Source organism: Pyrgilauda ruficollis, unplaced genomic scaffold (assembly GCF_017590135.1).
Source record: "Pyrgilauda ruficollis isolate IOZ18807 unplaced genomic scaffold, ASM1759013v1 scaffold6, whole genome shotgun sequence".
NCBI lineage: Eukaryota > Metazoa > Chordata > Aves > Passeriformes > Passeridae > Pyrgilauda > Pyrgilauda ruficollis.
In genome coordinates this window covers 5,502,368-5,525,657 of record NW_024527710.1, presented here as the reverse complement: position 1 = coordinate 5,525,657, position 23,290 = coordinate 5,502,368, and the positions used below count along the sequence as shown (strand labels likewise).

The 23,290-nt window shown below is 42.5% G+C and overlaps 1 protein-coding gene across 1 annotated transcript; it reads right to left on the bottom strand.

Moving 5' to 3' along the window:
• Positions 1-117: 117 nt before the first annotated feature.
• Positions 118-22,851, bottom strand: LOC121362081 (vitellogenin-2-like). The gene is made up of 35 exons (XM_041483297.1): positions 22,809-22,851; positions 22,425-22,445; positions 22,090-22,241; positions 20,054-20,299; positions 19,755-19,916; positions 19,475-19,623; positions 18,901-19,051; positions 18,638-18,795; positions 18,392-18,557; positions 17,778-17,903; positions 16,562-16,780; positions 15,937-16,154; positions 15,721-15,818; positions 15,170-15,294; positions 14,456-14,557; positions 13,743-13,862; positions 13,463-13,652; positions 13,035-13,128; positions 12,050-12,235; positions 11,703-11,844; positions 10,683-10,908; positions 10,424-10,599; positions 9,902-10,219; positions 9,574-9,621; positions 9,327-9,413; positions 7,754-7,966; positions 7,519-7,661; positions 6,059-6,197; positions 5,217-5,352; positions 3,815-4,001; positions 2,463-2,554; positions 1,892-1,989; positions 1,653-1,812; positions 424-585; positions 118-298 (listed from the first exon to the last, which is right to left on the bottom strand). Exons 1-35 carry the CDS (start codon positions 22,846-22,848, stop codon positions 183-185), a joined length of 5,166 nt encoding a protein of 1,721 aa, XP_041339231.1. The 5' UTR covers positions 22,849-22,851; the 3' UTR covers positions 118-182.
• Positions 22,852-23,290: the final 439 nt, after the last annotated feature.

Genomic DNA, 23,290 nt, shown 5'->3' with positions numbered 1-23,290 from the left:
AACGCGTTCACAGAGCAGCTGTTTATTGAAAGGTCGCCCCGGGGACAGGTGCCCGGGTTGTTTCCAGGATCCCAGGAGAAGAAGCAGAGCAGAGCGGTCTCCCGGAGGGGACGGGGCTCATCCCCGCCGCCCGAGGCAGCCGAGCCCGCGGGCGGCCGGGCTGAGCCGAGGCGGAGCGGGGCTCAGGCCGGGCACGCCTGCTGCTGGCAGGAACACGCTGTGTGAGCGGACACGGAGCTCACAACGTCCTCGGATTTCTGGTCCAGCCTAGGCTGCCCGTCCAGGCTGAGGGCGGAGTCTGGAGGAGAAAGGAGAGCGGGGCTGGTTATACATCGGGGGCTGCTGTGCTAGTGCGGTGCGCCCCACGGCTTTTCACAGAACCCCAGTCACACGTCCTGTTGTGCACAGGGCCACCAGACTCACCGGCTGGAACGCAGTGGAAGCCCACAGACACAGGAACAGTCTGGGTTGCTGAACAGCCTTTCACACAGCGAAGGACTGGCTCCACGGAGAAGCATTTGGCTGCTGTCTTCTCAAATGAAACTGGCTTCTCACTTTTGACAAGTTGGCGCTGCAGCTTACAAACTACAAAATATGAACTCTCTTAAAACATGCACAGAGTTCATAAATAGCTTTCTGGACTTAATTCGTAGAGTTAGCAAACACTAAGACCAATGGATGAACAGTGTCACATAGCTAGATGAAGCTAATCTGGTTGAAGTGAATCAATTTTTTGTCAGAGGCTCAGACTGTGAGAAAACGAGGCATGTGGAGCACAGTTGCAAGGACAGAAATGGGATCTAGGTGGGATACTGATGTCCAAATCCGAAAAGATTCATGTGAAATCCCTGGTCAGCTGACACTCAACTTTACTTAAACTAAGACAGCACTTCATTTTGGGGCAGCAGTGGCTCCTAGGCATCTATATATTGTCTTCTGTACTGTGGGCAGCATCACACCTGCCTTGCCATGGCTGAGTAACTTAGTCCTTAAGACTGTGATCCAACCTCCCCAGGGCAGCTTGATCTAATAAAACATTATAGAAAGGCAAACACATGCCCAGAGGGTTGTGTTCCACACAAAACATGTAGTGCTCCCTAATGTAACCAACACATTCATGTTTTTATGTAGGACCTGGATGGCAAGAACGATTAGTCATTCCCAGGCTGGAGTTTTAGACTGTGTTAATCTTCAGGAAATTAATAGAAGTTTTTCCCACCTCAAATGCCCTCTAGTTTGATAGTCAGGGCTAGATTTTTTAAATCTAAACTAAAAGCCTGGAAATAACAGAATGAAAATAAAGAATTAAACTATTAAAGATGACATCAAATTACTTTTGTCAACAGTCAAACTTCCTCCTTTTCATAGTAAGTTATCAATTTAGGGAGTTTTAAGTTGAACACACAAACTCCAGGTAACTGCACAATGCATAAGATGTTGATATAAAAACCCAACAAAACTAGAACTTGCAGTTAACTATCAAATTCAGGAAAAACAATTTTTTTTTTCTTTTTTTAGTCTGTGGCCACTAATCACAAAAATAGCAAAAAATGAGATGACTGTACTACAATTAATGTAAACCAACTATTCATGTGATTGATTAATTATTTAGTTGAAGGCAATTATATTAATATATATTGGAATCTTAGTACCTCCAGTACAGGGGTCTTCTGAGATGATCCAAGAGTGACCAAAGCTCACAGCATCTTTAGCTAAATATCCACTGGGTGTTTGATATTCTCTTTCTATCTCAGCATCATATTTTCCACAAATGCCACATATTTTTCCAGCCATCCAAAAAGCAACTTGAATCTTTGTGGAAATACAGAAAAGTTGCATGTAAATGCTTTTCTTCTAAAACTAAACCCACTGAAAGTAACTTAAAAATTACCTCAATTTTATGCCCATCATAGTATATTTTATCTATGCCATAATCTGGGGCTTTTAGTGTCAGTCTTTTCTTTTCACTGTTGATCACCATGCTTGTAGCTGCAACAGAAAAGAAAAATGTGATCTTTTCTAAAATGAAGTTGTTTTAGGGTCCACCCTGAACCATTTGTTAAGTTCTTGGGGACATAATGCACACTCTAAAGAATCTCAAAAGAGATGGTGGGAAGTAAAAAGTCTACTGCTTCCTGCCCTGGGAAAAGCTGAAGCCACTCACAGGGGTGGCTGTGACAGGGACCATCTAAATTCTTGTTCTGTGGGTCTCTGGAATCAGCAAAACATACCACAGCCCTGCATTTTTAGTCTGTGCAAAGGTGCACAGGATCAGCATCTCTTTCTTTGCTCATCTCTCTTGCCACCCACAAGAAAGTCTTGCATGGAAGTATGTTAAAATCTCCTAACTCTTTCTCAAATTAGGATGATCTTTTATCTTGTGAGGTGTCTGCAGGACCATGTCCTCTCCTTCTTCAAAACATCAGGAAAGATTAAACAAAATCTAAAGATGAGTCTCTTACCATATTTAGATGCGTATGGAAGATCTTCTGGGGCTGGGGCACCATTAACCTTCAACTGGATGAATCCATCGGAAACATACATGTCAATCTCACTTTAAATAAAGGAAATCAGTGTAAACAAATGTTTCTCCTTTGCTCTACTCAGCTTATAATACTCTGTTCTGGCAGAACCATCACTGCAGGATGCTCATATCCTGACATGAATCACCTTCTGCCCTTGAGGGGGAAGGCTCAGGGGGCCCAGGACAGGGTGCCAGCAGGAGTGCTCCCAGTACACCTTCCCCTGGCTGCACTCCGAGCAGCTGCTCGTGGCCACAGCTCAGGTAGGAAGACACCAGGCTACAGGAGCCTTGCTGCAGAACAACCTAATTACTGTTGCCTTCACGTAAATTGAAGGTGCTTTACACTTCAAAGGAAGATTGGGTTCCCTAGGGCAGTTCTCTTACAGCCTGAACAGTCTGTGTATTGTAGTATTTTCTTCAGAGCAGTGTTTGCTCTAATAGAAGAAATATGAAACTCAAGCAGATCAAAAGCACATCCATACAATTGTATGAAACAATCAGGAACGATTCAGTGATGAAGAATGTCTTTATCACCAAAGATCCAGTCTATAAAACAAGAATCCTTGTGTTCTTCCACAAAACAGGTACAGGGAATACTAGATTCCCTCTGCTTCTCTAACACTATGGCACAGTTAGGCACACGTTTTTCAGAAATAAATAATTACTTGTAATGAAACCTTACAGATCAAAGTCTATTTATGTGCTTTGAATACTCAATACAATGATTTTAGTATGCATAATCCCATACAATTTTGGGGTGATTGCTCCAGGCTGAAACAAAGTGTGTCTTAAATTTCAAATAGATTAGAACATTATGTACCAACTAAGAGATGTCCTAAGAGAGTGCCTCTAATCTGGGATAAGTAATGCACTTTTTAGCTACATCCACTTCTCAACAACCATGCTGTAATGAGTGTGGAATCTAATTTGTTATAATTATTAGCTTAGTGTAGAAGGCCAGACTAATGATTACAATAGCCCCTTCTGGATTTGTAGTTTATGTGTCTGCCTAATCACTAAGTACTGAAATGAGATGGTTAAATTCTAACAAATTAATGAAGAATTTGACGCAGTAAAGTCTTGAAATTACTGTGAACCTCAGATATATTTCAGAAGCACTTTTAAAAGACAAAGTCCCAAACCTCAGTGACACTCCTAGATATCTTTTCATTATTATCAGTACTTTCTGCATGAGTCTAATGCTAGTGCCAGTCTGCCCTACCAATTTGATCTTCATTTATAGCATATTCAGCTTGGCATCTAGTTTTTATTAAGTTTTCAATTACTTACTGGTTGGCGACTTTGACATTTATTGCTGTAAGGTCAGCAGACTCTTCAAGTCTTTTCACCGTCACCAGGAATTTAAGCTCTGGACTACAGTCCTGCAGCAAGACATGGTAGCACTTTGCAGGCATTGAATAGTTAAATTCAACACCATTGAAGGTTGTGATCTTATTTTGGAAAACTGTACAATGACCTGAAAAAAAAAACCAGTAAAAAGTAAGCATTTGATAATTTATATAAGACAGCTATTTTATTTTAGTTTTGTAATTAAAAGAAAAAAATATCTTCTGGTTTTGCATGTTCCGATGTAGAAATGAACTAATTCTGTCAGACGAAATTTTAGGTTTGTAGTAATTCTAAAGTAAAACTTTGCCAGTCCCCAGGCAGCAGGACAACATTCCCGTGATCCAGGCATTGTGTGAGATGAATTGTGCTCACAGCTGGTGCTGGTGCACCTCTCAGTTTGTGGCATTTTGGCTTTTCCATCTTGTTGTCAAAAGAATTTCACAAGGGTTGATAACAATTCACATACCATCACCACTAGAGCAAGTTTACTGAAATGCAGATACTTTTATGGAGTCATAACCAGGATTGGAAATAGTTGGAAGCTGGGAAGGAAAAAATACCACACTACGCTTTTCTCTTTTTCATTGTAATGGCATTTGGAAATTCTACCACCTCTGATTAGAAATTGTTTTGCAACAATTGTAGTTAATACAGGTAAGTTTTGGTGTTTACTTAAGAAATACCATAGAATGGCTCGGGTTAGAAGGAAACTTAAAGATCATCCAATTCCAATCCCCTTGCTATGGACAAGGACACCTTATAAATATGCATGGTATGAGATTATCCCACTGATTCCAAGCAAAATGTGACTCCTTATTGCAGGATTACATAAAGCTTTTCATTTTAAAACTTACCCTAAGTAAGTATAATGTGATTAGCTGTTAATACAGCATTAATCAAACAATAATCCCTTCAAACTCAAAGTGCAGGATTTGAAATTAATGAGTACATTTTTGGAGCTGTTTCAGCTTCAACATAACAGTGTTAATCAAGCAGAGCACCCCAAATCAGATGTCACTTGGATGCTCCTCTCACAAATTTTGTATTGTATTTTCTTCACAAACAATTTTTGCAGTGAAGCTGAGATGGATGCATTTGGGAATGGATGTATTTGAAAATATTATTTGGCATGGAACTGAATGTTTAATCTTCCTAGTATGTCTCTATTTCTTTAAATCTTTGCAGCCTCACAGATTTTCATAGAGATACTTTGTTTCTATCTGACATCCAACTGATTTTTAAGTGAATAAATAAATAAATAAAAAATTACATCAGAAGTGTAAATCATGTTTACAACATTTACAAAGTCAATCAATGTCTGTGCAGATAGTTACTTGCTGACCTTTAAGACTTTCAATGAGTGAAAGTGTTGCTTGGGAAAAGTCCTTCCAGTCAGAGGATGGTAATGCTGAGACGGATGTATGCGGATGGGAAGGGACTGGTAGGGGGAGACTGATGGCTGTGTCGTAAATTGTGAGCTGCAAATCAGGCAGGAAACAAACATAAATGGAAATGCAAAGTACAGTGTAGAGATAAGATAGCATTTTCCTCTAATTTCCAAGAGAACTGTGCTGATTGAAATCTAAATTAGCACCTGGATTTTGGTCAGAGTGAAAAAGAAATCAAGTCCTCTGTCTACAGCATGAAATAGTTCTACAGCGTGACACATCTGCAACCTGTGGAACAGCAGTGCTAGAAATTAATTTGGATAGTCACCAATTTATAGCTTTTTGGGTAGCTGTACATCACATTTGTTCTCAGGCTGAACAGTTTGCTCACCTGAGATGCACACCTTCTTTCTGCCTGTACATCAAGTGCTGCTGTTTGGCTGTCTTAACAGCCTGGTTTTACTGTCTTTTCCAGAACACAGGAAAACCTGTCATCTTTCTAAAGATTTTGGGAGGAGTGGGCTTTTTAATAAGTTATTTTTTAACTTGTTATCAATCATGATGATTGTTTTCTAGCCCGTTTCTTATTTCATATGCTTGTATGCTACATGAGAAAGACAAGTATGTTGTAAGATATATTCCGAGTAAAACCAGCTACATGAATATAATGTCTTCTGAAAGCAGCTTCTTTATAGTTTTGATTGCTTTTTTTTTAAACCAGCAGGTTAAAAAACCCTTAATCATCCATTTCCTAGGTATTGACTGCTTCAGGATAAAAGATGGTGGAAATTGTTACCTCTGGCAACTTAAAGACAACATCACAGGTTCTTGGGGATGTCAAAGCCATAACCAAGGTTGCCTGGTGAGAGGGACCAAGCTGTTGCCTTTGGGAAAACCCAAGCAAATAGGCAGCTCCTGGAAGAAATGAGTAAAACCTGGGGGAAAAAAATGAAGTGATTAAAATGAAATTTGAAAGAAATTATTATTGTTTGTTCACAGTAAAATACCCCCATAAATTAATATGCATTCTGTGTGAGCATCAGGGCATGTTTTGCATCAGGGTTTGGTGATACATGATGTTGTATATTGAAACAGATGTAGCAAATTTATTTTTAATTGGTATAAAAGATCTCAAGAGGCTGGATGGGAGAGTAATATGAGAAGAAAAGTGTGGCAAATTTGTTTTAAACACATTCAGACTTAAAAATATGCATCGATTATATAAGCCACCAAATACTAACATGCTAAAAATACTAAATTAATATTTCACATTAATATGTCAGTCATGCAGTGGTAACTTTAGGGAAGGATCCTTTGCCCACTAAGACTGTCAACAAGCTGATGGAGGGATCTCTATGAATGAGTTTCCAAACAAGCTTGGGGCTCAAATAGAGAAACACAGAAAATATTCCTTTATAAAAAAGCATAGTCTCAGAGCAGAAAAAGAAGGTAAGTTCTGTGGCTTTGCTCCAGGACAGTCAATTGAATAGTTTCATCTCCTTTAATAAGAGCAGATAACAGCTTTAGGTAATTCAATCTAATGTAAAAAGTTACCTTCCTCAGGAGACTTTTAATCAAATCACCTGTATGCCTTTAATATGAAAATTTGTGTTGTACATGTATTTAGTTAACTGAGTTGCTGTACATGACTGTATTTTAGTAGCACTATGCCCAAAAAATAGGCTTCAGTGTGGATCTATATGTTATTGCAGGCAAATGTGTGGAGGGATACAATGAATGGATGCAACAGATATTTCATTAAAAAGGTGACACATGTGAACTGAATTCAGAATGTACAGTTTCCTTACATTAAATGTCGTAAAACATTTGTTATTTAATGTGCATAAGTTTTATGGGAAGTATTTGTATCACCTGCTTTAGAAGCCAGAGGCAATTGCCTGCATTAGGAAATTAAGTTAGAGACTGATTTCTTCAGAGACCCACAGTCAGGCTTCTGCTCTGAGCCTCCATGAATCAGGAAGGATGAAAATACCAATCTACCAAAACCTAATTCAGACACTTTAAATTACAAGTCTGCAATAGATTAGGTGAGTCCCATCATCCCAAGTGGTTTTCTTGCTTACAAAAATGCAGTATGCTTTGAGGGAATGAATACAGAGAAAACAAACATATGTAATCTGATTTTATAAATTCCTACTGGTTGAGGGAATTTTTTCCAGATTGGAAATTGCAGAACTGAACCTGCAATTATTTGGAGCACTGACATATTTTTCAAAAACTGAAATGAAATCTCACCATCTTGCAGTTGTTCGGATTATTGAAGGCACTTTTAACCACTCCAGCTTCATCTGCATAGCTGGATAAGCAGCAAATTTCCCTGTTGCAACATGAGTAGCAATCTCGTAGTCCTGGCAATCTCTACCCCATTTAAGAAAACCCTAGTAAAGGGAAATAAATAAATGCATGCATTAAACAGAGTAAGATCATTATGTTTGATTTATATTTGGACCGATTGATATTTGAAACTTACTGATACTTTTTGGTAATTTATCACTGAAGCATCAGCACAAAGTTTCCATCTGCTTGGTCCTGTGATGCTTGAACCAAACACCTGTATTCTCCACCTCCTGGGCTGTGTATCAGTGTACAGCACAAACTGCAATCCTGTTGGCTTCTTGTTTCTGTGAATGGCACGAAGAACTGCAGCCAGTATTGGTAGCTTGCTGTCTCCCAGGAATTCAGACTTATGTGAGTAGAGAGGAAATAGAGACCAAAGGCATAAAGAAGTCATTAGAATTACCACAGTAAAATCACTGGCATGACCAATGCAAGAAAGACTGTGTTGGGAATTTTTTTGTAAAGTAATTTCAATGCAACAAAAAGAAGTATGGTACTGGATAAAGAACGAATACTACCCAGCTCAGCACTGCTCTCTTACCAAACTGCAGTTAAATAGCCTTTTTTGATAAAACTAGCTTGAGCACCTGTTTAAAACCATGATAATTTGTATTACAGGGGGATCTGTTCAGGACAGTGCAAAGTGTGGCACTTGCACGAGGAGCAGCATGTGGCCCTGTTCAGTGTGGGACCCTTGTGCCCAGCAGCAGCACCTGCCTGCCTAAGTGTCCTACCTGAGCTGTGGGCAGAGTCCCCACCTGGCCAGGGACAGCTGCAAGTGCAGTTTGCTGTGGGGCAGCAGGCTGTCCCTGTGCTGCCAGGTCTGAGTGACACAGACACACAGAAGGTTTGGGTGAGACAGCTAGCAGTGGGAAACGGGGAAAGAACAAGGCTGTGGCTGAGAAAGAGTTCCGGGAAGTAGTAATGTGATGAAAAGATGGACAAGAGAGGTGAATTTAATCTGCATGGAAATGGTGGGGGAGAAGGTTGATCAGGTTTCCTTCTTTCCACAAGCTACTTGCACTAACAATTGGGAGCTGCTGCTGCACAAGGCATGCCTCAGCAAAGTAAGGGTCATTATTTTGTAGGCATACGTGTCATTGCCTGAAATGTGTGACATTTTTCTTGGTTGAAATCTGCTCCAGATTCCCTCAGTTCTAATAGAAGGACCAGGCACCATTAATTATGTACCATGCAGACACTCCTGAATAAACACCTGGATTGCTCTCAGAGTTGGAGTCTTGCTGCAAACTCAAGGGTTTTTCAAAGGCCTGTTGTTGTCCTGCTAACAAGAACTGAAGGACTCTGCAGTGAGGACCTAATGAACAAAAGAATGGCAGAGTCAACTCCTAAACTTTTACAGAAAGATATTAAATGAAAATATCCCTGAAACCAGTTTCTGATCCAGCAGGTCAGCACTTCTAAAGTGTTCTGATTTTTATAGTGAATTATTTACTGAGCAATACAAATTTCAACATATACAGCAATACATCCAGTTTCATTTGAAAATGTAGCCTGTATTAAATGAATATTAAATTACATTCAATGATTGTCCAATGTGCTCACCTTCATAAAATAAGGAACAGTTCAATTTCTTTCTATATACCTAATATGCTAAATCACTGTTTTTTCCTATCTGTTATAAATATACAAAAACTGGAAATGCAAAGTAAATGTTTGGGTTTCTTACACATTAAGACATTCACCTGAGATATGGCTCTAGAGAAATCTTCTTCACTATCTGAGGAAGAGGAAGAGCTGATGCTGATGTTCAGGATTTCCCCTCCTGTGCCCTGCAAAAGCAAAGAATCACCTTGAAGCAGGTGCCTACCACTGGAAGCTGTTGCAGAATTAATTAATCATATTTTCACTCCCAGAGAACCAGGATCTAATTGCAGCAAAGACAGCAAGACTAGTTGTACATGCTGCTCCCAGTATGTGCAATAAATGTACCTGTTCATCCGCTGGCTTAAACAAAAGCTGGTAAACAGGTGAGTTTGCCTGTGAAAATAGATAGTATATGAGACCCAAGAGAAAATAAAGAAGTAACTTTTGATAAATGCATTAAAAATTTCAGTTCTGAGTATGAGGGGAAAAAAGCACAAAATCAAATTTTTTAAACATTTTTCAGTGAAAAATTCTGAACTGTCAAAATTCTGATCTGAAAAGTTTCAGAGAACCAGGGTTCCTCTTTCTTTGGTCCACGGTCTATGAGCACAATATTCTGATGTACAAAGCAATCACTATAAGAAATATAAAAGGTCCAGCCAGAGTGAATTACCTGTTGGTTGGAATATTCACTGTGCCCACCACAGTGCCAGTCCCCAGAGTCGTCCTCCTGGCTGCTGCTGCTGCTGCTGCATGCTTTGCTGCTAGCAGAGCTCCCACTGCTGCTCCTGCTGCCATGCTTCTTCCAAGACTGCCTTATTTCATCTTTCCTGTAGTGATCTCCAGGCTCTCTGCCATCAGCAGAGGAAGCAGCAGAAGAGGAGGATGAGCTGGAGAAGTGGGATAAGCTGGGCTCTGCCCAGAGGCCTGTGTCTTCAGTCTTGTATTCTCGGTTAATCCGTTTCGTGCGGCGCCGTGTTTTATTTGCAGCCTCCAAAAACAGTTGAAAGCATTATGAATTTATAGCTTGTTCTGTAACATTTCCCTGGCTGTCAGACAAGATGCTCACCACAGGCTTCCAAGGAAATAGAATTCCTCCCAGCCCACTTCCTTGCTTTCCTATGCCAGTTTTCCACAATGGAAACCCTTGGCCTCATAGGAAATATTTCCCTTTCTGATGCTCAAAGTCTCTTACCATGAGCAGCTCTTCAATGCCTAGAATCTTCTTCAGTTTAGCTCGAATGTCCTCGTGCGGAGCTGCCTCTCCCACTTCCTTTGATCCTGAGCTTGATACCTCAATTATTTTTGAAGCTGCTTTGGATCCTGCTTGAACCTCCAGCTGTATTTTGTCAATATCAGCATCTGTACGAACTAAAGGCAAAAGCATTCCAGGGTTGTGCTGCCTGAGCATTATTTACAGTGATTGACAGAAAAACTTGTTATTATGATTGTACCTGGCTTTAAAATTATTTTGGCTTCAAAGTCTCCAAATAATGTGAGCAGATAGGTATTTCTTAAAGCAGAATTTTGTGATTTAAGGCTGACACAAGTAGAACATCCCAAACTTTCCAATTTTTTACAGAACCTGCGTGTGTAAAATCTTCTCCTTGCACTGTTGTGATGTGCCTCTTCTGAAACTCGCTGGTATCCTCTGGATATCACATTAGGTATGCTGCTTTGCTGCATTAAACAAAATATAACAAAATAAGGCAGATAAAGTAATTTTCCATAAAAAAATAAAATTGTCCCAGTCTTAAAATAATTCCTCCAGTTAATGAAGAGAATGATGACAGTCCTGCTTAAAGAAGGAAGCAATGCTTAGAATTAGAGATGCAGGCACTGAAAGCAGTGGGCTTTCCTGCAAAATGCCCTGTGGAAGAGGACAGCTGTCCTGCCCAGCCTTTCTGAGGCAGTGCTTCACAAAGACACCTCCCAGTGAGAACCTGCAGGGCTCTTTGCAGGGGCAATCCCTCTGCATCCATTTCAGGCTTCTGGTCCTCCTGCTGCAAGGCAGTGTAGCCTTCCCTCGCCAGCCTCAGGAGCTGAAGAGCACAGGACAGAATGTGCTCCTGCCATCCACTCAGGGTTATCTCAGGATTTGGGAAGAAAAATCTACAGCCTGCCGAAGAACCGTATTTTTCACATTGGTCTGATTCAGGAAAAAAAAAAATCCTTTATTGTACAAAGGATGTGAATTTCAGACACCTTCCCATGACTGTAAAGAAACAGGAAGACATGCTGTCAAAGCAGCCCTGCCTGCATGCAGTGAAGAAAGTGAGTGGACTGTGAAGGATCATGTCATGAACCCATTGGGTTTTAGGCTTGGTTTGGGAAATACCAGGCCCCTGCTGAATTTCACCATTCCTGTGTTTGTGATCTGGTTATCCAGCTCCCATGTCAGGGGTGCCCAGCCCTTCTGACGAGCTCTCTGCTCTCTGCCTGCCTGCAGTACAGGTGGCAGGAGGCTTCCTTACCTTCCAGCTACGAGGTTTTGAAGATCCTTCTGACTGCAGTTGCTTGTGAGAGATACTTGGTATTTCTCCTTTGGGGAAAATCTGGGATTTCTTTTCAGAATCTACTTCTTCCATGTTCCTTGAAATAGCATAAATTTCACTCCTGTGGAGGTGATAAATGGCACACAAGTAACGCCTTCTGATTTCACTCTACCCATCTTTGGTGGTGCAAAAAAGACTGTACTAAGCTTTATGTGGCTGCTGAGGTATGGCAGACCTTAACACGTAGTTGTATACTTGTGATTTTATAACAGGGAACTCAAAATCAGTAACACAGAGCAAGCAAAATGAAAAAAGCTCTTCTGTACCTCACAGCTGCGATCTCAACCTCTTGATGGCAGGGAAGGGCTTCAATCTTCAAATTTTTCTCTTTCATATTTATCCAGGCATCAAATTTCATTGTAGTGTTGGCACTGAACTCTGCATGATATTCAAAACCACTCTGAAAGTACTGTGTATTAATCCCCATCATTGCAATCATATGAAAATATGCTCTGAAAGAGTGGAAATAAAACCAGCCATAATTATATATTAATATGCAAAAAATTTAACCTTGAAATGCAAAAGTATATTTTCATGCTGTTCTTTTTATTGTAAGAGCCACTACTGATGGATGAAGAGATTTATCACAACAGGATAAGAAAAAAGCTAAGTTGCTGCTGGAAAATGTGATTTGTCTGAAGAACAAAGCTAACATGGACCTTCTGACTGCATTGTTACTGGCATTGTCATTGTCATTGCTTAAGGACAACCTAACTCCAGAATCTCGTAGCTTCAGATTCTGCCTATTTTTAATAATATTATCACTATTAGTATTGTTATTATTATCATCATCATCATTGTTACAATTATAATTTTAAGTACTATTGCTTTTGCAGATCCAGAAGCATTTCCCTTTGCCCACTGAAATCCTTCAGGCTTATGCCAGGTGATGTGCTGAAATTGTAAAAGGACTTGGTATGTAAGATAACATACTTTCACGTCTTAGTATCTTTAGTCATTGGACAGGTACAAATGTGAGCAGAACAGCACAGTATCCTGTGGGATACTATGCACATTGCAGGGTTGCAAAGCATCAGGGGGTTGTGATGCTTTCTCACAACTTTGCTGCTCTAGACTAGCACATTTGTTCAAAATCTGGGGCAAGTAAGATCCCTGTATAGCTACATGCCACCACATATCTATGTCACATATAAATATAACTATAAATATAACTGTAACTATAGCTATAAATATAAAACAATATAACAGTAAATGCTTGTGTGTGCATGTGAATATATATGGAATTTTTACTTTGGCCTGATGTCAGCATGAATATCCGTCTTGGTTTCCCACAACTGTGAGGGTTTAAAATTGTCAGACACTGGTGGTGATACCTTTACATCCACTGAAAAAGACAGACAGAAATTATATGAACAGAGAAACAATAAATTCTGGTGATAAAATACTTTCAATTAGTGATTGATGCAAGAGCAGTGATTTTACATTTTGAAAAACTTAACATGGTTATTTAAAGGTTGCTAATACCAAACCAGAGTTATACCAATATGTCTCAGGTGAAATATCCTAATTACTTCTCAAACCCTTTGGAGGCAGGTGGTCACTAAGGTTTCAGCATTACTGGGGTGTTTTCCAAGATTATAGAAGGGTTTCGTGTCAGCAGAGGGATTGGACCCCCGGTCACCATGGGGAAGCTGCTCATTTTGGCTGCCCAAGCTCACCGTCGGCCGCGGCCTGGGCCACGGCGGCCCCGCACAGCCCGAGCTCCAGCGGCAGGCCAGCCACCGTGGGGACGATGTGCCGCATCTCACCCACCAGCACTGGCAGGGTCCACTGCCCTGAAACGCCTCTCTGGACCTCCTCCACCACTTTTTTCACCACTGGCTGCCAGTCTGATGATCCAGTTAGACTCTGGAAACAGAGAAATAGGTTAGGTAAGAGGAGACATGGAAGGGGAGTTATTCAGAGTTGCAGACAAAAAGTCAACAGCCTTGTCAGTACCATCATCATCTGCTGAATGGCATCTTTGTCAATGTCAACAAAGGCAATCTCTTGACCCAGTACTTTGATGTAAGCAGATATCAGGGGGTCTTCAGGCGGCAGTTCTTTCCATCCCAGAAACTGTGGTGTTTTAGGCGACATGGGGAGAAAGGGAAGAAGCAGAAAATATCACTTAAAGTGGAGCATGCATTAACAAAGAGTAGATCCCATCTGAAGGATGAGCACTGTGGTTCCTTAGCCAAAAACCCAGTAGACATATTACAGGTCTGAATCAATGTGGCCTTTCTTGTATTGCGTAGCTGATTTCAGAGAGAGTTTCCCCACGTAAGGATGAGGTAAGGGTGTGGTAATTTCTGCTGCTGTAAGTAGTAGGTGACACCCAAGGACTCAGGAAGGAAAAACCTTATTCAATTATCATTTTAAAAGAGAAGAACAACCACTTAGTGTGTTCTAACATACACTTTAAAACATTTTGGCTCCCAGCAGCAACCTCATCTTTTGTACTACACATTAAGAGCTGACACGTTGAGTGAAAAGGTGGCACCTGTTGAGAGAGTAAGTACAATGTAAGTACAGCTTTCCGTGACTGAACAGGATGACGGACTCCTTTCTTCCAGAAACATAAAAGGGACGGCTCAGTGGGTGGGTGATGCAACCCTGGTGCTGTCAGGAGCTGTCTGATGCAGACAGGTCAGAAAGGTGCCCAGACGTACCGATTTACCCAGCTCCTTCAGCGTCTTGTACGTGTCATACTCAGCAAAGGGAATGTTCTGCTTCCTCATAAGCTTGGTTAGGCCTTGTGACCGGAAAGCCACCTGTAGGAAAGAGTCAGGCAGCACAGCCCAAGGACAAGAGAGCTCAGGAAAACTCTTGTGCCTGGGATTTACTCACAGAGACCACACGAAGTACTTGTTTCATGAAGCCATTGCATTATAAGGACATGTCTACGTGATGGATGGCTGCAGGCTATGGCTGCACATGCTGAGGACGTGCTGAGCCAGCCAGCCTTAAATTAGTCAGCAGGGATAATTTTAGGGTAGGGCAGAACTCAGCCCAGGCTGCAAAGCTTGCTCAAGAAGCTGTGTGAATTCCTGCATGCTGTTACGTGGAGCTTTGTGCTGCCCTGGCTCTACTGCTGGCTGAAATTTAATTTCCCTGTACTTATGCAAAATACCCTGGATCCCACGTGACTTTAGGTGGGCAGATGTTCTGCTGCATAAGCTTTCCTCCACTCCTAGACTTATATGCCTATACTGGATGTGTTCATTGATGAATGTATGTGTCAAGAAGCCCAAATAAAAGAAGAAGCCTAAGTAAAATCATAATCATTATCTAAATTTTCCCTTCCACGTCCGCCCTCATAGCCAGAAATAGAGTTAAACACTACATCACAGTCCAAAAGCTGGCTGCCTTAGTGCAATACTTACCTCGATAATATCCATTGCAGTGTTTGCATAATAGCCTCTTACTTTTGTGATTATGTCAGATGGAAACATGGTGCTGGGACTGTTCATTAGATAGACCCTCCAAATGGCACCAGCCTGATATGGAACTGTCACGGGAATAAAGAGCAGCAGAAATTAGGGTCTCCAAGGTGTCTGGTGCACATAAGCCACCTCAGCTACCTGCTGTAGTAGATCACAAGGGGTTCTGCCAGGGTTCAGTCCCACAAGTCCTCCAGTTTGCAACCTCACAAGGAGACGTTATTCTAGGGCAGAGTCAACACAACCCCAGGGAATGAAGAAGATGCCTAAATCCGTGTGCAAGCGCCTCTTCCCCCAGCAGATACCAGAGATTTGTATTTGGATTTTGAAGAGTCTCAGGGAATTTTGCATGTTAGGAGGTTCTTCTGCTTTTTCTATTTCAAGAGTGCACTAAGCTCACAGTTCATGATTGGATTTGAGATGAAAATCACATAACACAATAGAGGCATTTGGCTACCTAAGCTGAGGAAGTGCACAGGGCAGCTGGTACTCACAGGAATAGTCGGTGATCTGAATGACCTTGCTGTAGCGATAGCTCAGCCTGCCAAGTCTGGGGCCCAGGAGTTTAATGGCAACGTTGCAAGCAGCAGATCTGAGCAATAGAATTAAAATCATATGAAGAGAGTCGACTGTGACCAAATTCTTAGAAAACCGCAAGAAAAAAAAAAATCTTGATTTTCTACTAAAAATGTACTTCTTCCTCTACTTACAGTTTATAGAGCTGTGGGATCCTGCCTGCTGCCAAAGTCTTCATGTGTGAATATGCAAAGCTGGCTACTTGCAGGCTGGGCTCTGTCAGCAGTGAGGTGGCCAGAGCTGTTACTGTTGGAAGAGCAGGCTTGGTTTCGAAGAGAGCAACACAAGCCACCATTCGGACATTGGGAGCCAGCGTTCTGTCCATGAAGACCTGGAGGGTCAGGTCCCTTACCTACAGGAGGAAGAGAGAACCTCTGAGTAGCCCATAACTTCCTGGTGAGCAGTGCTTCCAGAGCAGTGCATATGTGCTCTGCAGTGGATGGAGAACAGAGCCCTAAACAAGAGATGTGGGCAAGGGAGCTGTCACTGAAAATGAGGATATTGCTGGGTGCACAGTGAACAGGGCTGGGAGAAACAGCCATTAGGCTGAGCATTACAGTGGCTAAAGCACTCTTTCCCAGGATATCCGCAAGGATGGGATGATGTCAGGAGTTTGCATCATGGGCAAGAGGAAGACCAGTAACTGAGAAGCCTGTCCAGAGTTGCTAACATTACCTGATGGCTTTGTTATTCCTGAATCACTAAGCAAACCCAATCCATACCCTTTAAAACATTTGTTTAAATAATAATTGCAGTTACTTTTGCAGGGTCTTTTCTTGCAATTTTCCTTAAGGCCAACACAGCATCAGCATGAATTGTGTTTGGTAATGAAACTGCAGCTGTGGAAAACGTTGGCAAAAACTTCAGGATGCGTTTGATACTGGCTGGTTCTCCTGCATTGCCCATGGCTTTCAGGGCCAAGGACAGGTCTTTGGCATCACCTTTGCTGGTGGCTTCAGTAGCAAGGTTGTGGAGCGGCTGAAAATGAGCAGACACTGTTAATCTCACCAGGTAATGATCTTGTAGTAGTGCATAAAAATGTGCATGGCCATAGCAAGATAAACTGCTAATTACTGCTGCAATTCCCAGAACTGAGCTCTTCAGACTTTTCTCCCAGGAAAAATCTCACCATCATTATCAGGATGCTAAACACAGACCATACAAATAAACTTGGTTTTCTCCTTGCACAGTGTTGTAGTTGATTTTGAATTGTGCCTGAGCCTGAGTGTAGGGGACAATCCCAGGTGGGTGCCTGCACAAAGAGTCTGTTGCAAGTCCAAAGGCAGTGCTGAGCTGATGCCAAGCTCAGTCGCTCCCACGGCTGCCTCTGCCAGCCCTGCCAAATTGCACTTGCATTTTTCACTTCCTACAATAATTTCAAGTTTACTTGAACAGTTTTGCTGTTCTGGGAAGCAGAATTAGCATTCTGGTGGCCTGGCTTTATTCCTCTTTTTTGGGAAAGATTAAACACATGTCAAACACCTTCTCAGTGCTGTGGTGCTGCTGAGCAAGGAGCTGGGGCTGCACAGTCTGAGGACAATGTCCTGAATATTTCTGACAATGAAATGTCAGAAAGGAAGCCTTGGAAGCCCTAACCTATGACATACCTAGAGCTTTGCTTATATTCACACTTTACTGTCTTTTCAAGTACACTCTACCTAATGTCAAGGTAGAATCATAGAATCATAATTATTTTGCTTTAATCCAAGTTTTGTCACAACTTAACTCAGGCTGGTTAAAGGATCCATTATCCCAATGGGTTTCTAGTACTACATTTGAAATTCTGAACTGTTACAGCCTGATCTTTCAAAGGCATCAGCTCAGTGTTTCATTCTGTTTCATTCATTCTGCCTTTGCATCGCCGAGTGAGGCATGCAAATAGTGAGTTACCTAATTGCCAGCATTGTGAGAGCTAAATTAAAGGCACTTTTAAAATTTTTTCACCTTTTATGAGTAAGAAATGAGAGTCACATACCTGAAGAAGTTCATTTGGACATAGTAAAGCTTGAGCACAGTATTTATTCACCATGCTACCATATCCTAGGTAAACAATTATCCTATGCATCGGTACTTTCTGGATTTCGGGACAGGTCAGAAAACTCTGCAGAAGGGAGAAGTATCATTTTTTACTGTTTCTAGTAATTCGAGCTGTATTTATCAATAAATTCATTTGAGAAATAGGTAAAATTGATTTTGCTGTTTCTAAATAATTTCAGGAATTAAGTCAAATACTAGACATTCCGCTACAAGAAAATTGAGTAGATTTGCCCCAGTTATGCTGTATGCTCTTTAGATATTGATTATATATTATTTTCTTGAGTTTGTCTTTTTTTCTTTTTAACTTCCAATTTGGCAAAATGAATCAACAGCAGTTTTGTTATAGTTTGTGGGGTTTAATATAAAATATGATTACAAACTTTTGGCAACAAGTGTTTGGGAAAATTTTCTGAAGCAATTCCCATTTTTGTTAATACCTTGCATTTTACAAATTCAGATGGAAATATGTTTTATCTTTCACTTATAATCCTATGAATTAACTTTTAAAAAGGAGTGAGAGGGAAAACAAAAGGACGAATGATCTGTATTCACCGAGGCAATTTCCAGCGTTATTTTGTTTGGTGTAACAAAATGGAAGGCGAGAGGGAGAGTCACTGCTGCTTCCCAGATGTTCAGCTTCTTGTCATGGATTTTTTGCTTCAAAAATCTGAACGTGTCAGTAGCTCCAGCAGCACAGATGGTGCTCAGGAACCAGGGCCTGCCAGGAAAAGGAGGACTCATTATCCTCACTGCCCAGTGTGCCTCTGAGCAGAAACCCTGGCTGGAGGCCACAGTTACCTGTAGGGGAGTTCACTGACAAACCGCAGCCACAAAGACTCGATTTGATTAAGGGTTGCTACACGAAAAAGCTGCACCATTTGTAAGAACTTGGCTGAAGCTTCTTTGGTGGCTCCTCTCTCGTTATCCTGAACTAATTGCCGCAGCGTCTCTGTTAACTGTGGGAAAAACAGACAGGTGGAAGGAGCCACGTCTAAAGTAATTGTGTGATCACCTGTTAACCTTATAAATAGTGAAAGTGGGTGAAAGTAAGCCTCTAATACCTGTAAATCTGGATTATTTATCCTTATTAGAGGAATTGGCATCTGGAGTATCTCTCCTGAGAAATGATAACGAAGACTCCCCTGTTTTTGCAGCTGAGATGTTGGCGCACTGAGAGGAGGCCTTTTAGTGCCGACCAAGGACAGCTCTTGTCTTCAAGGGAAAGAGGGAAATGCATCAGTAGACAGTAAGCACTCTGTGCATGGAGGGCTTGCGCAGCATTGGAGCAGGCTGGCGGCTACCCAGCAGGGCTGCAAATGGAGGTGCACTTCTCTGTTCATCCGTGGCTCAGCATTATCTGGAAAAGCCATATGACTGCAAAAGCCTTTGTGAGAGCTTGTTAAAATCTCTGAGAGGTTGGACAGTTGTTTTGGGTGGCCTGAACAGCAGGGCACAGGCCACCTGAAACACCCTGAGCATCCTGGGCTGGGCATCCCAAGGGCTGTACAGTGTTTTGGCCTTTGGCAGCCACAGGCCAGATGCTTCTTGTTATCTCACAAATCAACAGTAAATATATAACCAGTTTTAGGCATCTCCTCCTGGCTATGATGATGTAAGGACATGTACAGTGCCTACCTTGCCTCCACAACTGCTGCCCCGTTGGGTTCATTGAAAGGAGAGATCTGGTACAGCTGGTCCGACACAGCGGACGTCAACGATGCGCCGCTGTCATCATACTTGATTTGGAAGGTGAATGTCACCGTGCCCTTAATGTTCCTGGCTTTCTAGAAGTGCAAAGAGACCAGCTCAGAAACAGGAATGGGCTGGCCAGCCCAGAGAAGCCAAAGGCCCACGAGCATCAGCGCGAGCAGCGCTCACGCCGAGCAGGGCAGCGGCGGCTCCGTGCTGCCCGTACCAGGGCACAGGTGGGGCAGGGCCGGACGTATGCCACCCCCAGGTTCTTCACTGCTTTGTCCTGGCAGTCCGTCAGGTCCTTGCTCTTGGAAATGGTGGCACGTTTATTCTTGCTGTCGTCCTGGATAACGTATCTGGTTTGGCAGATGCCTTCAATCCCAGCCTGCAAATATGGGTTAAACACAGTGAATGTCCACTTGAAACAGCAACAAAAAGGTCAAAGAAAACAGTTTGGGAAGTGTAACTTGCTCTTTAATGGTAAAATGAGAATAAAAGTAAAATCAGAATGGAAAAACAGACCTCCTGTAGCTCATACACATTTTGTGTCTTTTTGATGGTTATCTGCAGCAGGTTCAGAACCCCTCTCACTAGGTTAGTGCACAGCACGGGACAGTCCTCAGGGGCAAAAATACTTCCAACTCTTCCTTCGGTGTATTCAAACTTCAAGGGTTGGCTGAGACATGCAGCAATGGTTTCTGAGAGCTTTGAAGATGGAGTGAAGGAGTCAACAAAGCCATTGTGCTCCTCTAGCTTTGGTGATCGAATCTGTGAACAAAAATAGGAAAACAATCATACTGTTCACCATCAGATTGAACTAGTGCTATAATACAGAAACTGGACACTTCTTATCCATGGCAAGACAAAAATCACTCGTCAAACACTGCAGGAAACAGTTTCCAACTCAGACTCCTGTGCTTGGCCTAGGAAGCATCCTTGAAAATGCAAACTTCCATGAAGGATTTCTGCCAGAAAAATAAGATTATGTGAACAGAATTCAAAAGTTCAGCAAGTCTGATGAAGCTTGTAGGCTGAGCGAAACACCAGCTACCAACATTCAGTACAGACAGGATACTCACACCTTTCCCACAAATGACAAGTGAGATCTCCCTTCAGTCTGCAGGGCAGCCAAGCCATTATTGCCCAAGCCTGAACACACAGGGACGATTCTGGCTGCTGCTCCAGGTCCAGCACGTCCCCGAGCACCAAAGCCAGGGCACAGCTGATGGGGAGCAGAGTGGCCGCAGGAGCTCACACCTTTGGAAGTGGCTGAAACCCCTGCGAGCTCCTCAGGCTGTAAAGCTTGTGCACAAGTCCTTGACTGCTACCTAGTGGGAAGTGTGTGCCTGCATGCACAGACCCATCCAGTCCCTCGCTCACACACACACCTCCCACCCTCGTGCATGTTCCTGCCTGGAGGGAAAAGGTGTGGGTTCAGTGCTCTGTTTTATTTCAGGCATTTATAATCGATGCTGCAAGGGTGGCTTGCCTCTTGTCACATTTTCTCAAATTAAATCCTACTCAAGGCTCTTGTCTGCAGCTGCTAGCATTGTAACATCTCCAGTGAGGTTACACAGAGCCTGCAATTGCAGCAGTGTGTAAAGTTTGACAATAGGTATTCCTTCACACTGTTTCACTAATATATGTGCAGGATTCAGACTGAGAAAACTCCTAGGTGAGTGCTAAGGGCAGCTCTTACAGCTTTTTCTCCATGTGCTGTCTTCTCAATCCCTAGTCTGTGGTCTTTCGTGCCATGACAGTATTTTAAGTTGTTTGGTTTAATCTTTTTGATGAGTAACAGTGCTTCTAGATCTGATACCATTACGATAAACACAAGCATTACCATTAGAATTCTTCACATATGAATTAATACCTGTGTGAAGAATATCAAAAGGGGGATAATGGAGACATTTGGGTCTTTCTCATGTGATATTTGAGTTCCAGTGCTGAGCTTTTTTTAGGCTGTGGACCAGGCTGAAAAACATGGATATTTCATTCTAGAATGCTCATGTTCATACTCAAGCTTAGTGTTGCCTTATCAAAATTATGTTAAGGGCATCATTTATGTCCTTAAAATTATGTTAAGGTTTCTTTAAAGCAGCTTGCAGCCATATTTTTGTATGGAGGTGAACCTAAGGTAGCTTTAGTCAGGGGGGCTCGAACACTGATGGCAGCAGAGCTGGAGCAGCTCCAGCTCCTTCCTGCAGAGGAGCAGGCTGTGAGTAAGCCTGTGGTGCTCTCTGTAGAGCCCTGCCAGTAACCAAAGCATTTTGGGTGCAGCTGCAGAGCCTTCAGCAGTGCCCTCAGCTCTCCCCATCGTGCCCTGGTGTACAGGGTGCAGAGCTCAGTGCCCATGTCCCCTGTCCTGCTGGGGAATCATCACTGCCTGAGGAAAACTGCTGGGGCTTGGAGGGTCATCTCACCAGTGGGTAGGACCCATGGCTTTTGTCGCTCTACATCATTTTTTCACTTATTCTGCCAGCCTGAAGGCATGATGCAAGCATCTTTAGCTGCATGATATCAGTGGGTGGGAGGGTTCCTGTGGCATGGTGACTTACCTGCACAAGGTGCTCAGTGTGAGACACACGGCTGATCTCCACCTTGCTGGCCAGCCTCAGCCCTGCCGTGGCCAGGCTCCTGTCAGGGAGCCTGTGCATAATGATGCTCTCGTAGCTGTACAGGTAGGTCTTGCCCATGTGAAAAACAGGCTCTGTTAGGAAAAAAAATAAAACAGAAACACTTCCTTGACTATGACTGTTGTGATGTTACATGAACCAGCCCAGTAAAAAAAGGTGAAGCTGCCACTGCCAAAAAGCAGGTGCAAGCAGTGGGCAAGGCAAGGCTGTAAGGGAAGGCAGTAAGGGAGCTGCTGCCTGGCAGGGGAGCCACTTACCAAGGTCCTGCTTCTGGCCCTCTGTGAGGAAGGAAAGAGAAGTGTTCATGAAAAAAAACCAAAAAAACCAACATTTCTGTAGATCCTTTAATGTATTATTCATTAATTCAGTGTGCTAATGGTTGGCAAACCACCAGTAATGGGGCTCACCCCACACCCCCAGGACACCAAGCCCATGCCAGCCCTGCTCACTAGCTGCTGCTTGCTTGGCTTTTCTCCTGCTGCTGAGCTTAGCACAGAAATCTAACAGTTTACAGCTGAATCTATAAAAGGGCTTCAGCAAATGAAGCTGTAAATATCCCTGAAAAGCCCCAAGGAGATGCAATTTGCTCAGGATCACAGTGGCTGTCACAGCTCAGCAGTGAAGGTAAAGCTTCAACTTACCCACGAGGGCGAACACCAGGGCCAGGATGAGTCCCTTCATGCTAAAAGTGACTGAAGTCCACAGAGGAAAATCTGTGCCTTTTATAGAAGAATTATTAACAGGCACAGTGAATTTTGTTGAATTATCAACTTCTTATCAACCACCCAACAAACCATTTGAGGGAGAGGGGGTTGGGGTCAGGGCAATAGATATTTTTGCTGAACCAAAACCATCACAAGTTCTCTTGTTCTCACTTCACCAACTGAATGTCTTGAAAGTACCTTTAGAAACAACTACCTAAAAGTATTAAAACATAGTTAAAGCCAAAATTTACTATTATGTAAGCAAAACTACTAATTATCCTTACTCCCTGAAAGCACCTGGTGCTATTGCAGTCTGTGCTGACTTTGTCTGGGTTGTCCTGACCTGACCATAAGACTCACAGCTTATCTAAGTGATAGTGCCCCAGCAGGATTGTGCAAAACCCCGGGCAGGTCTGCTG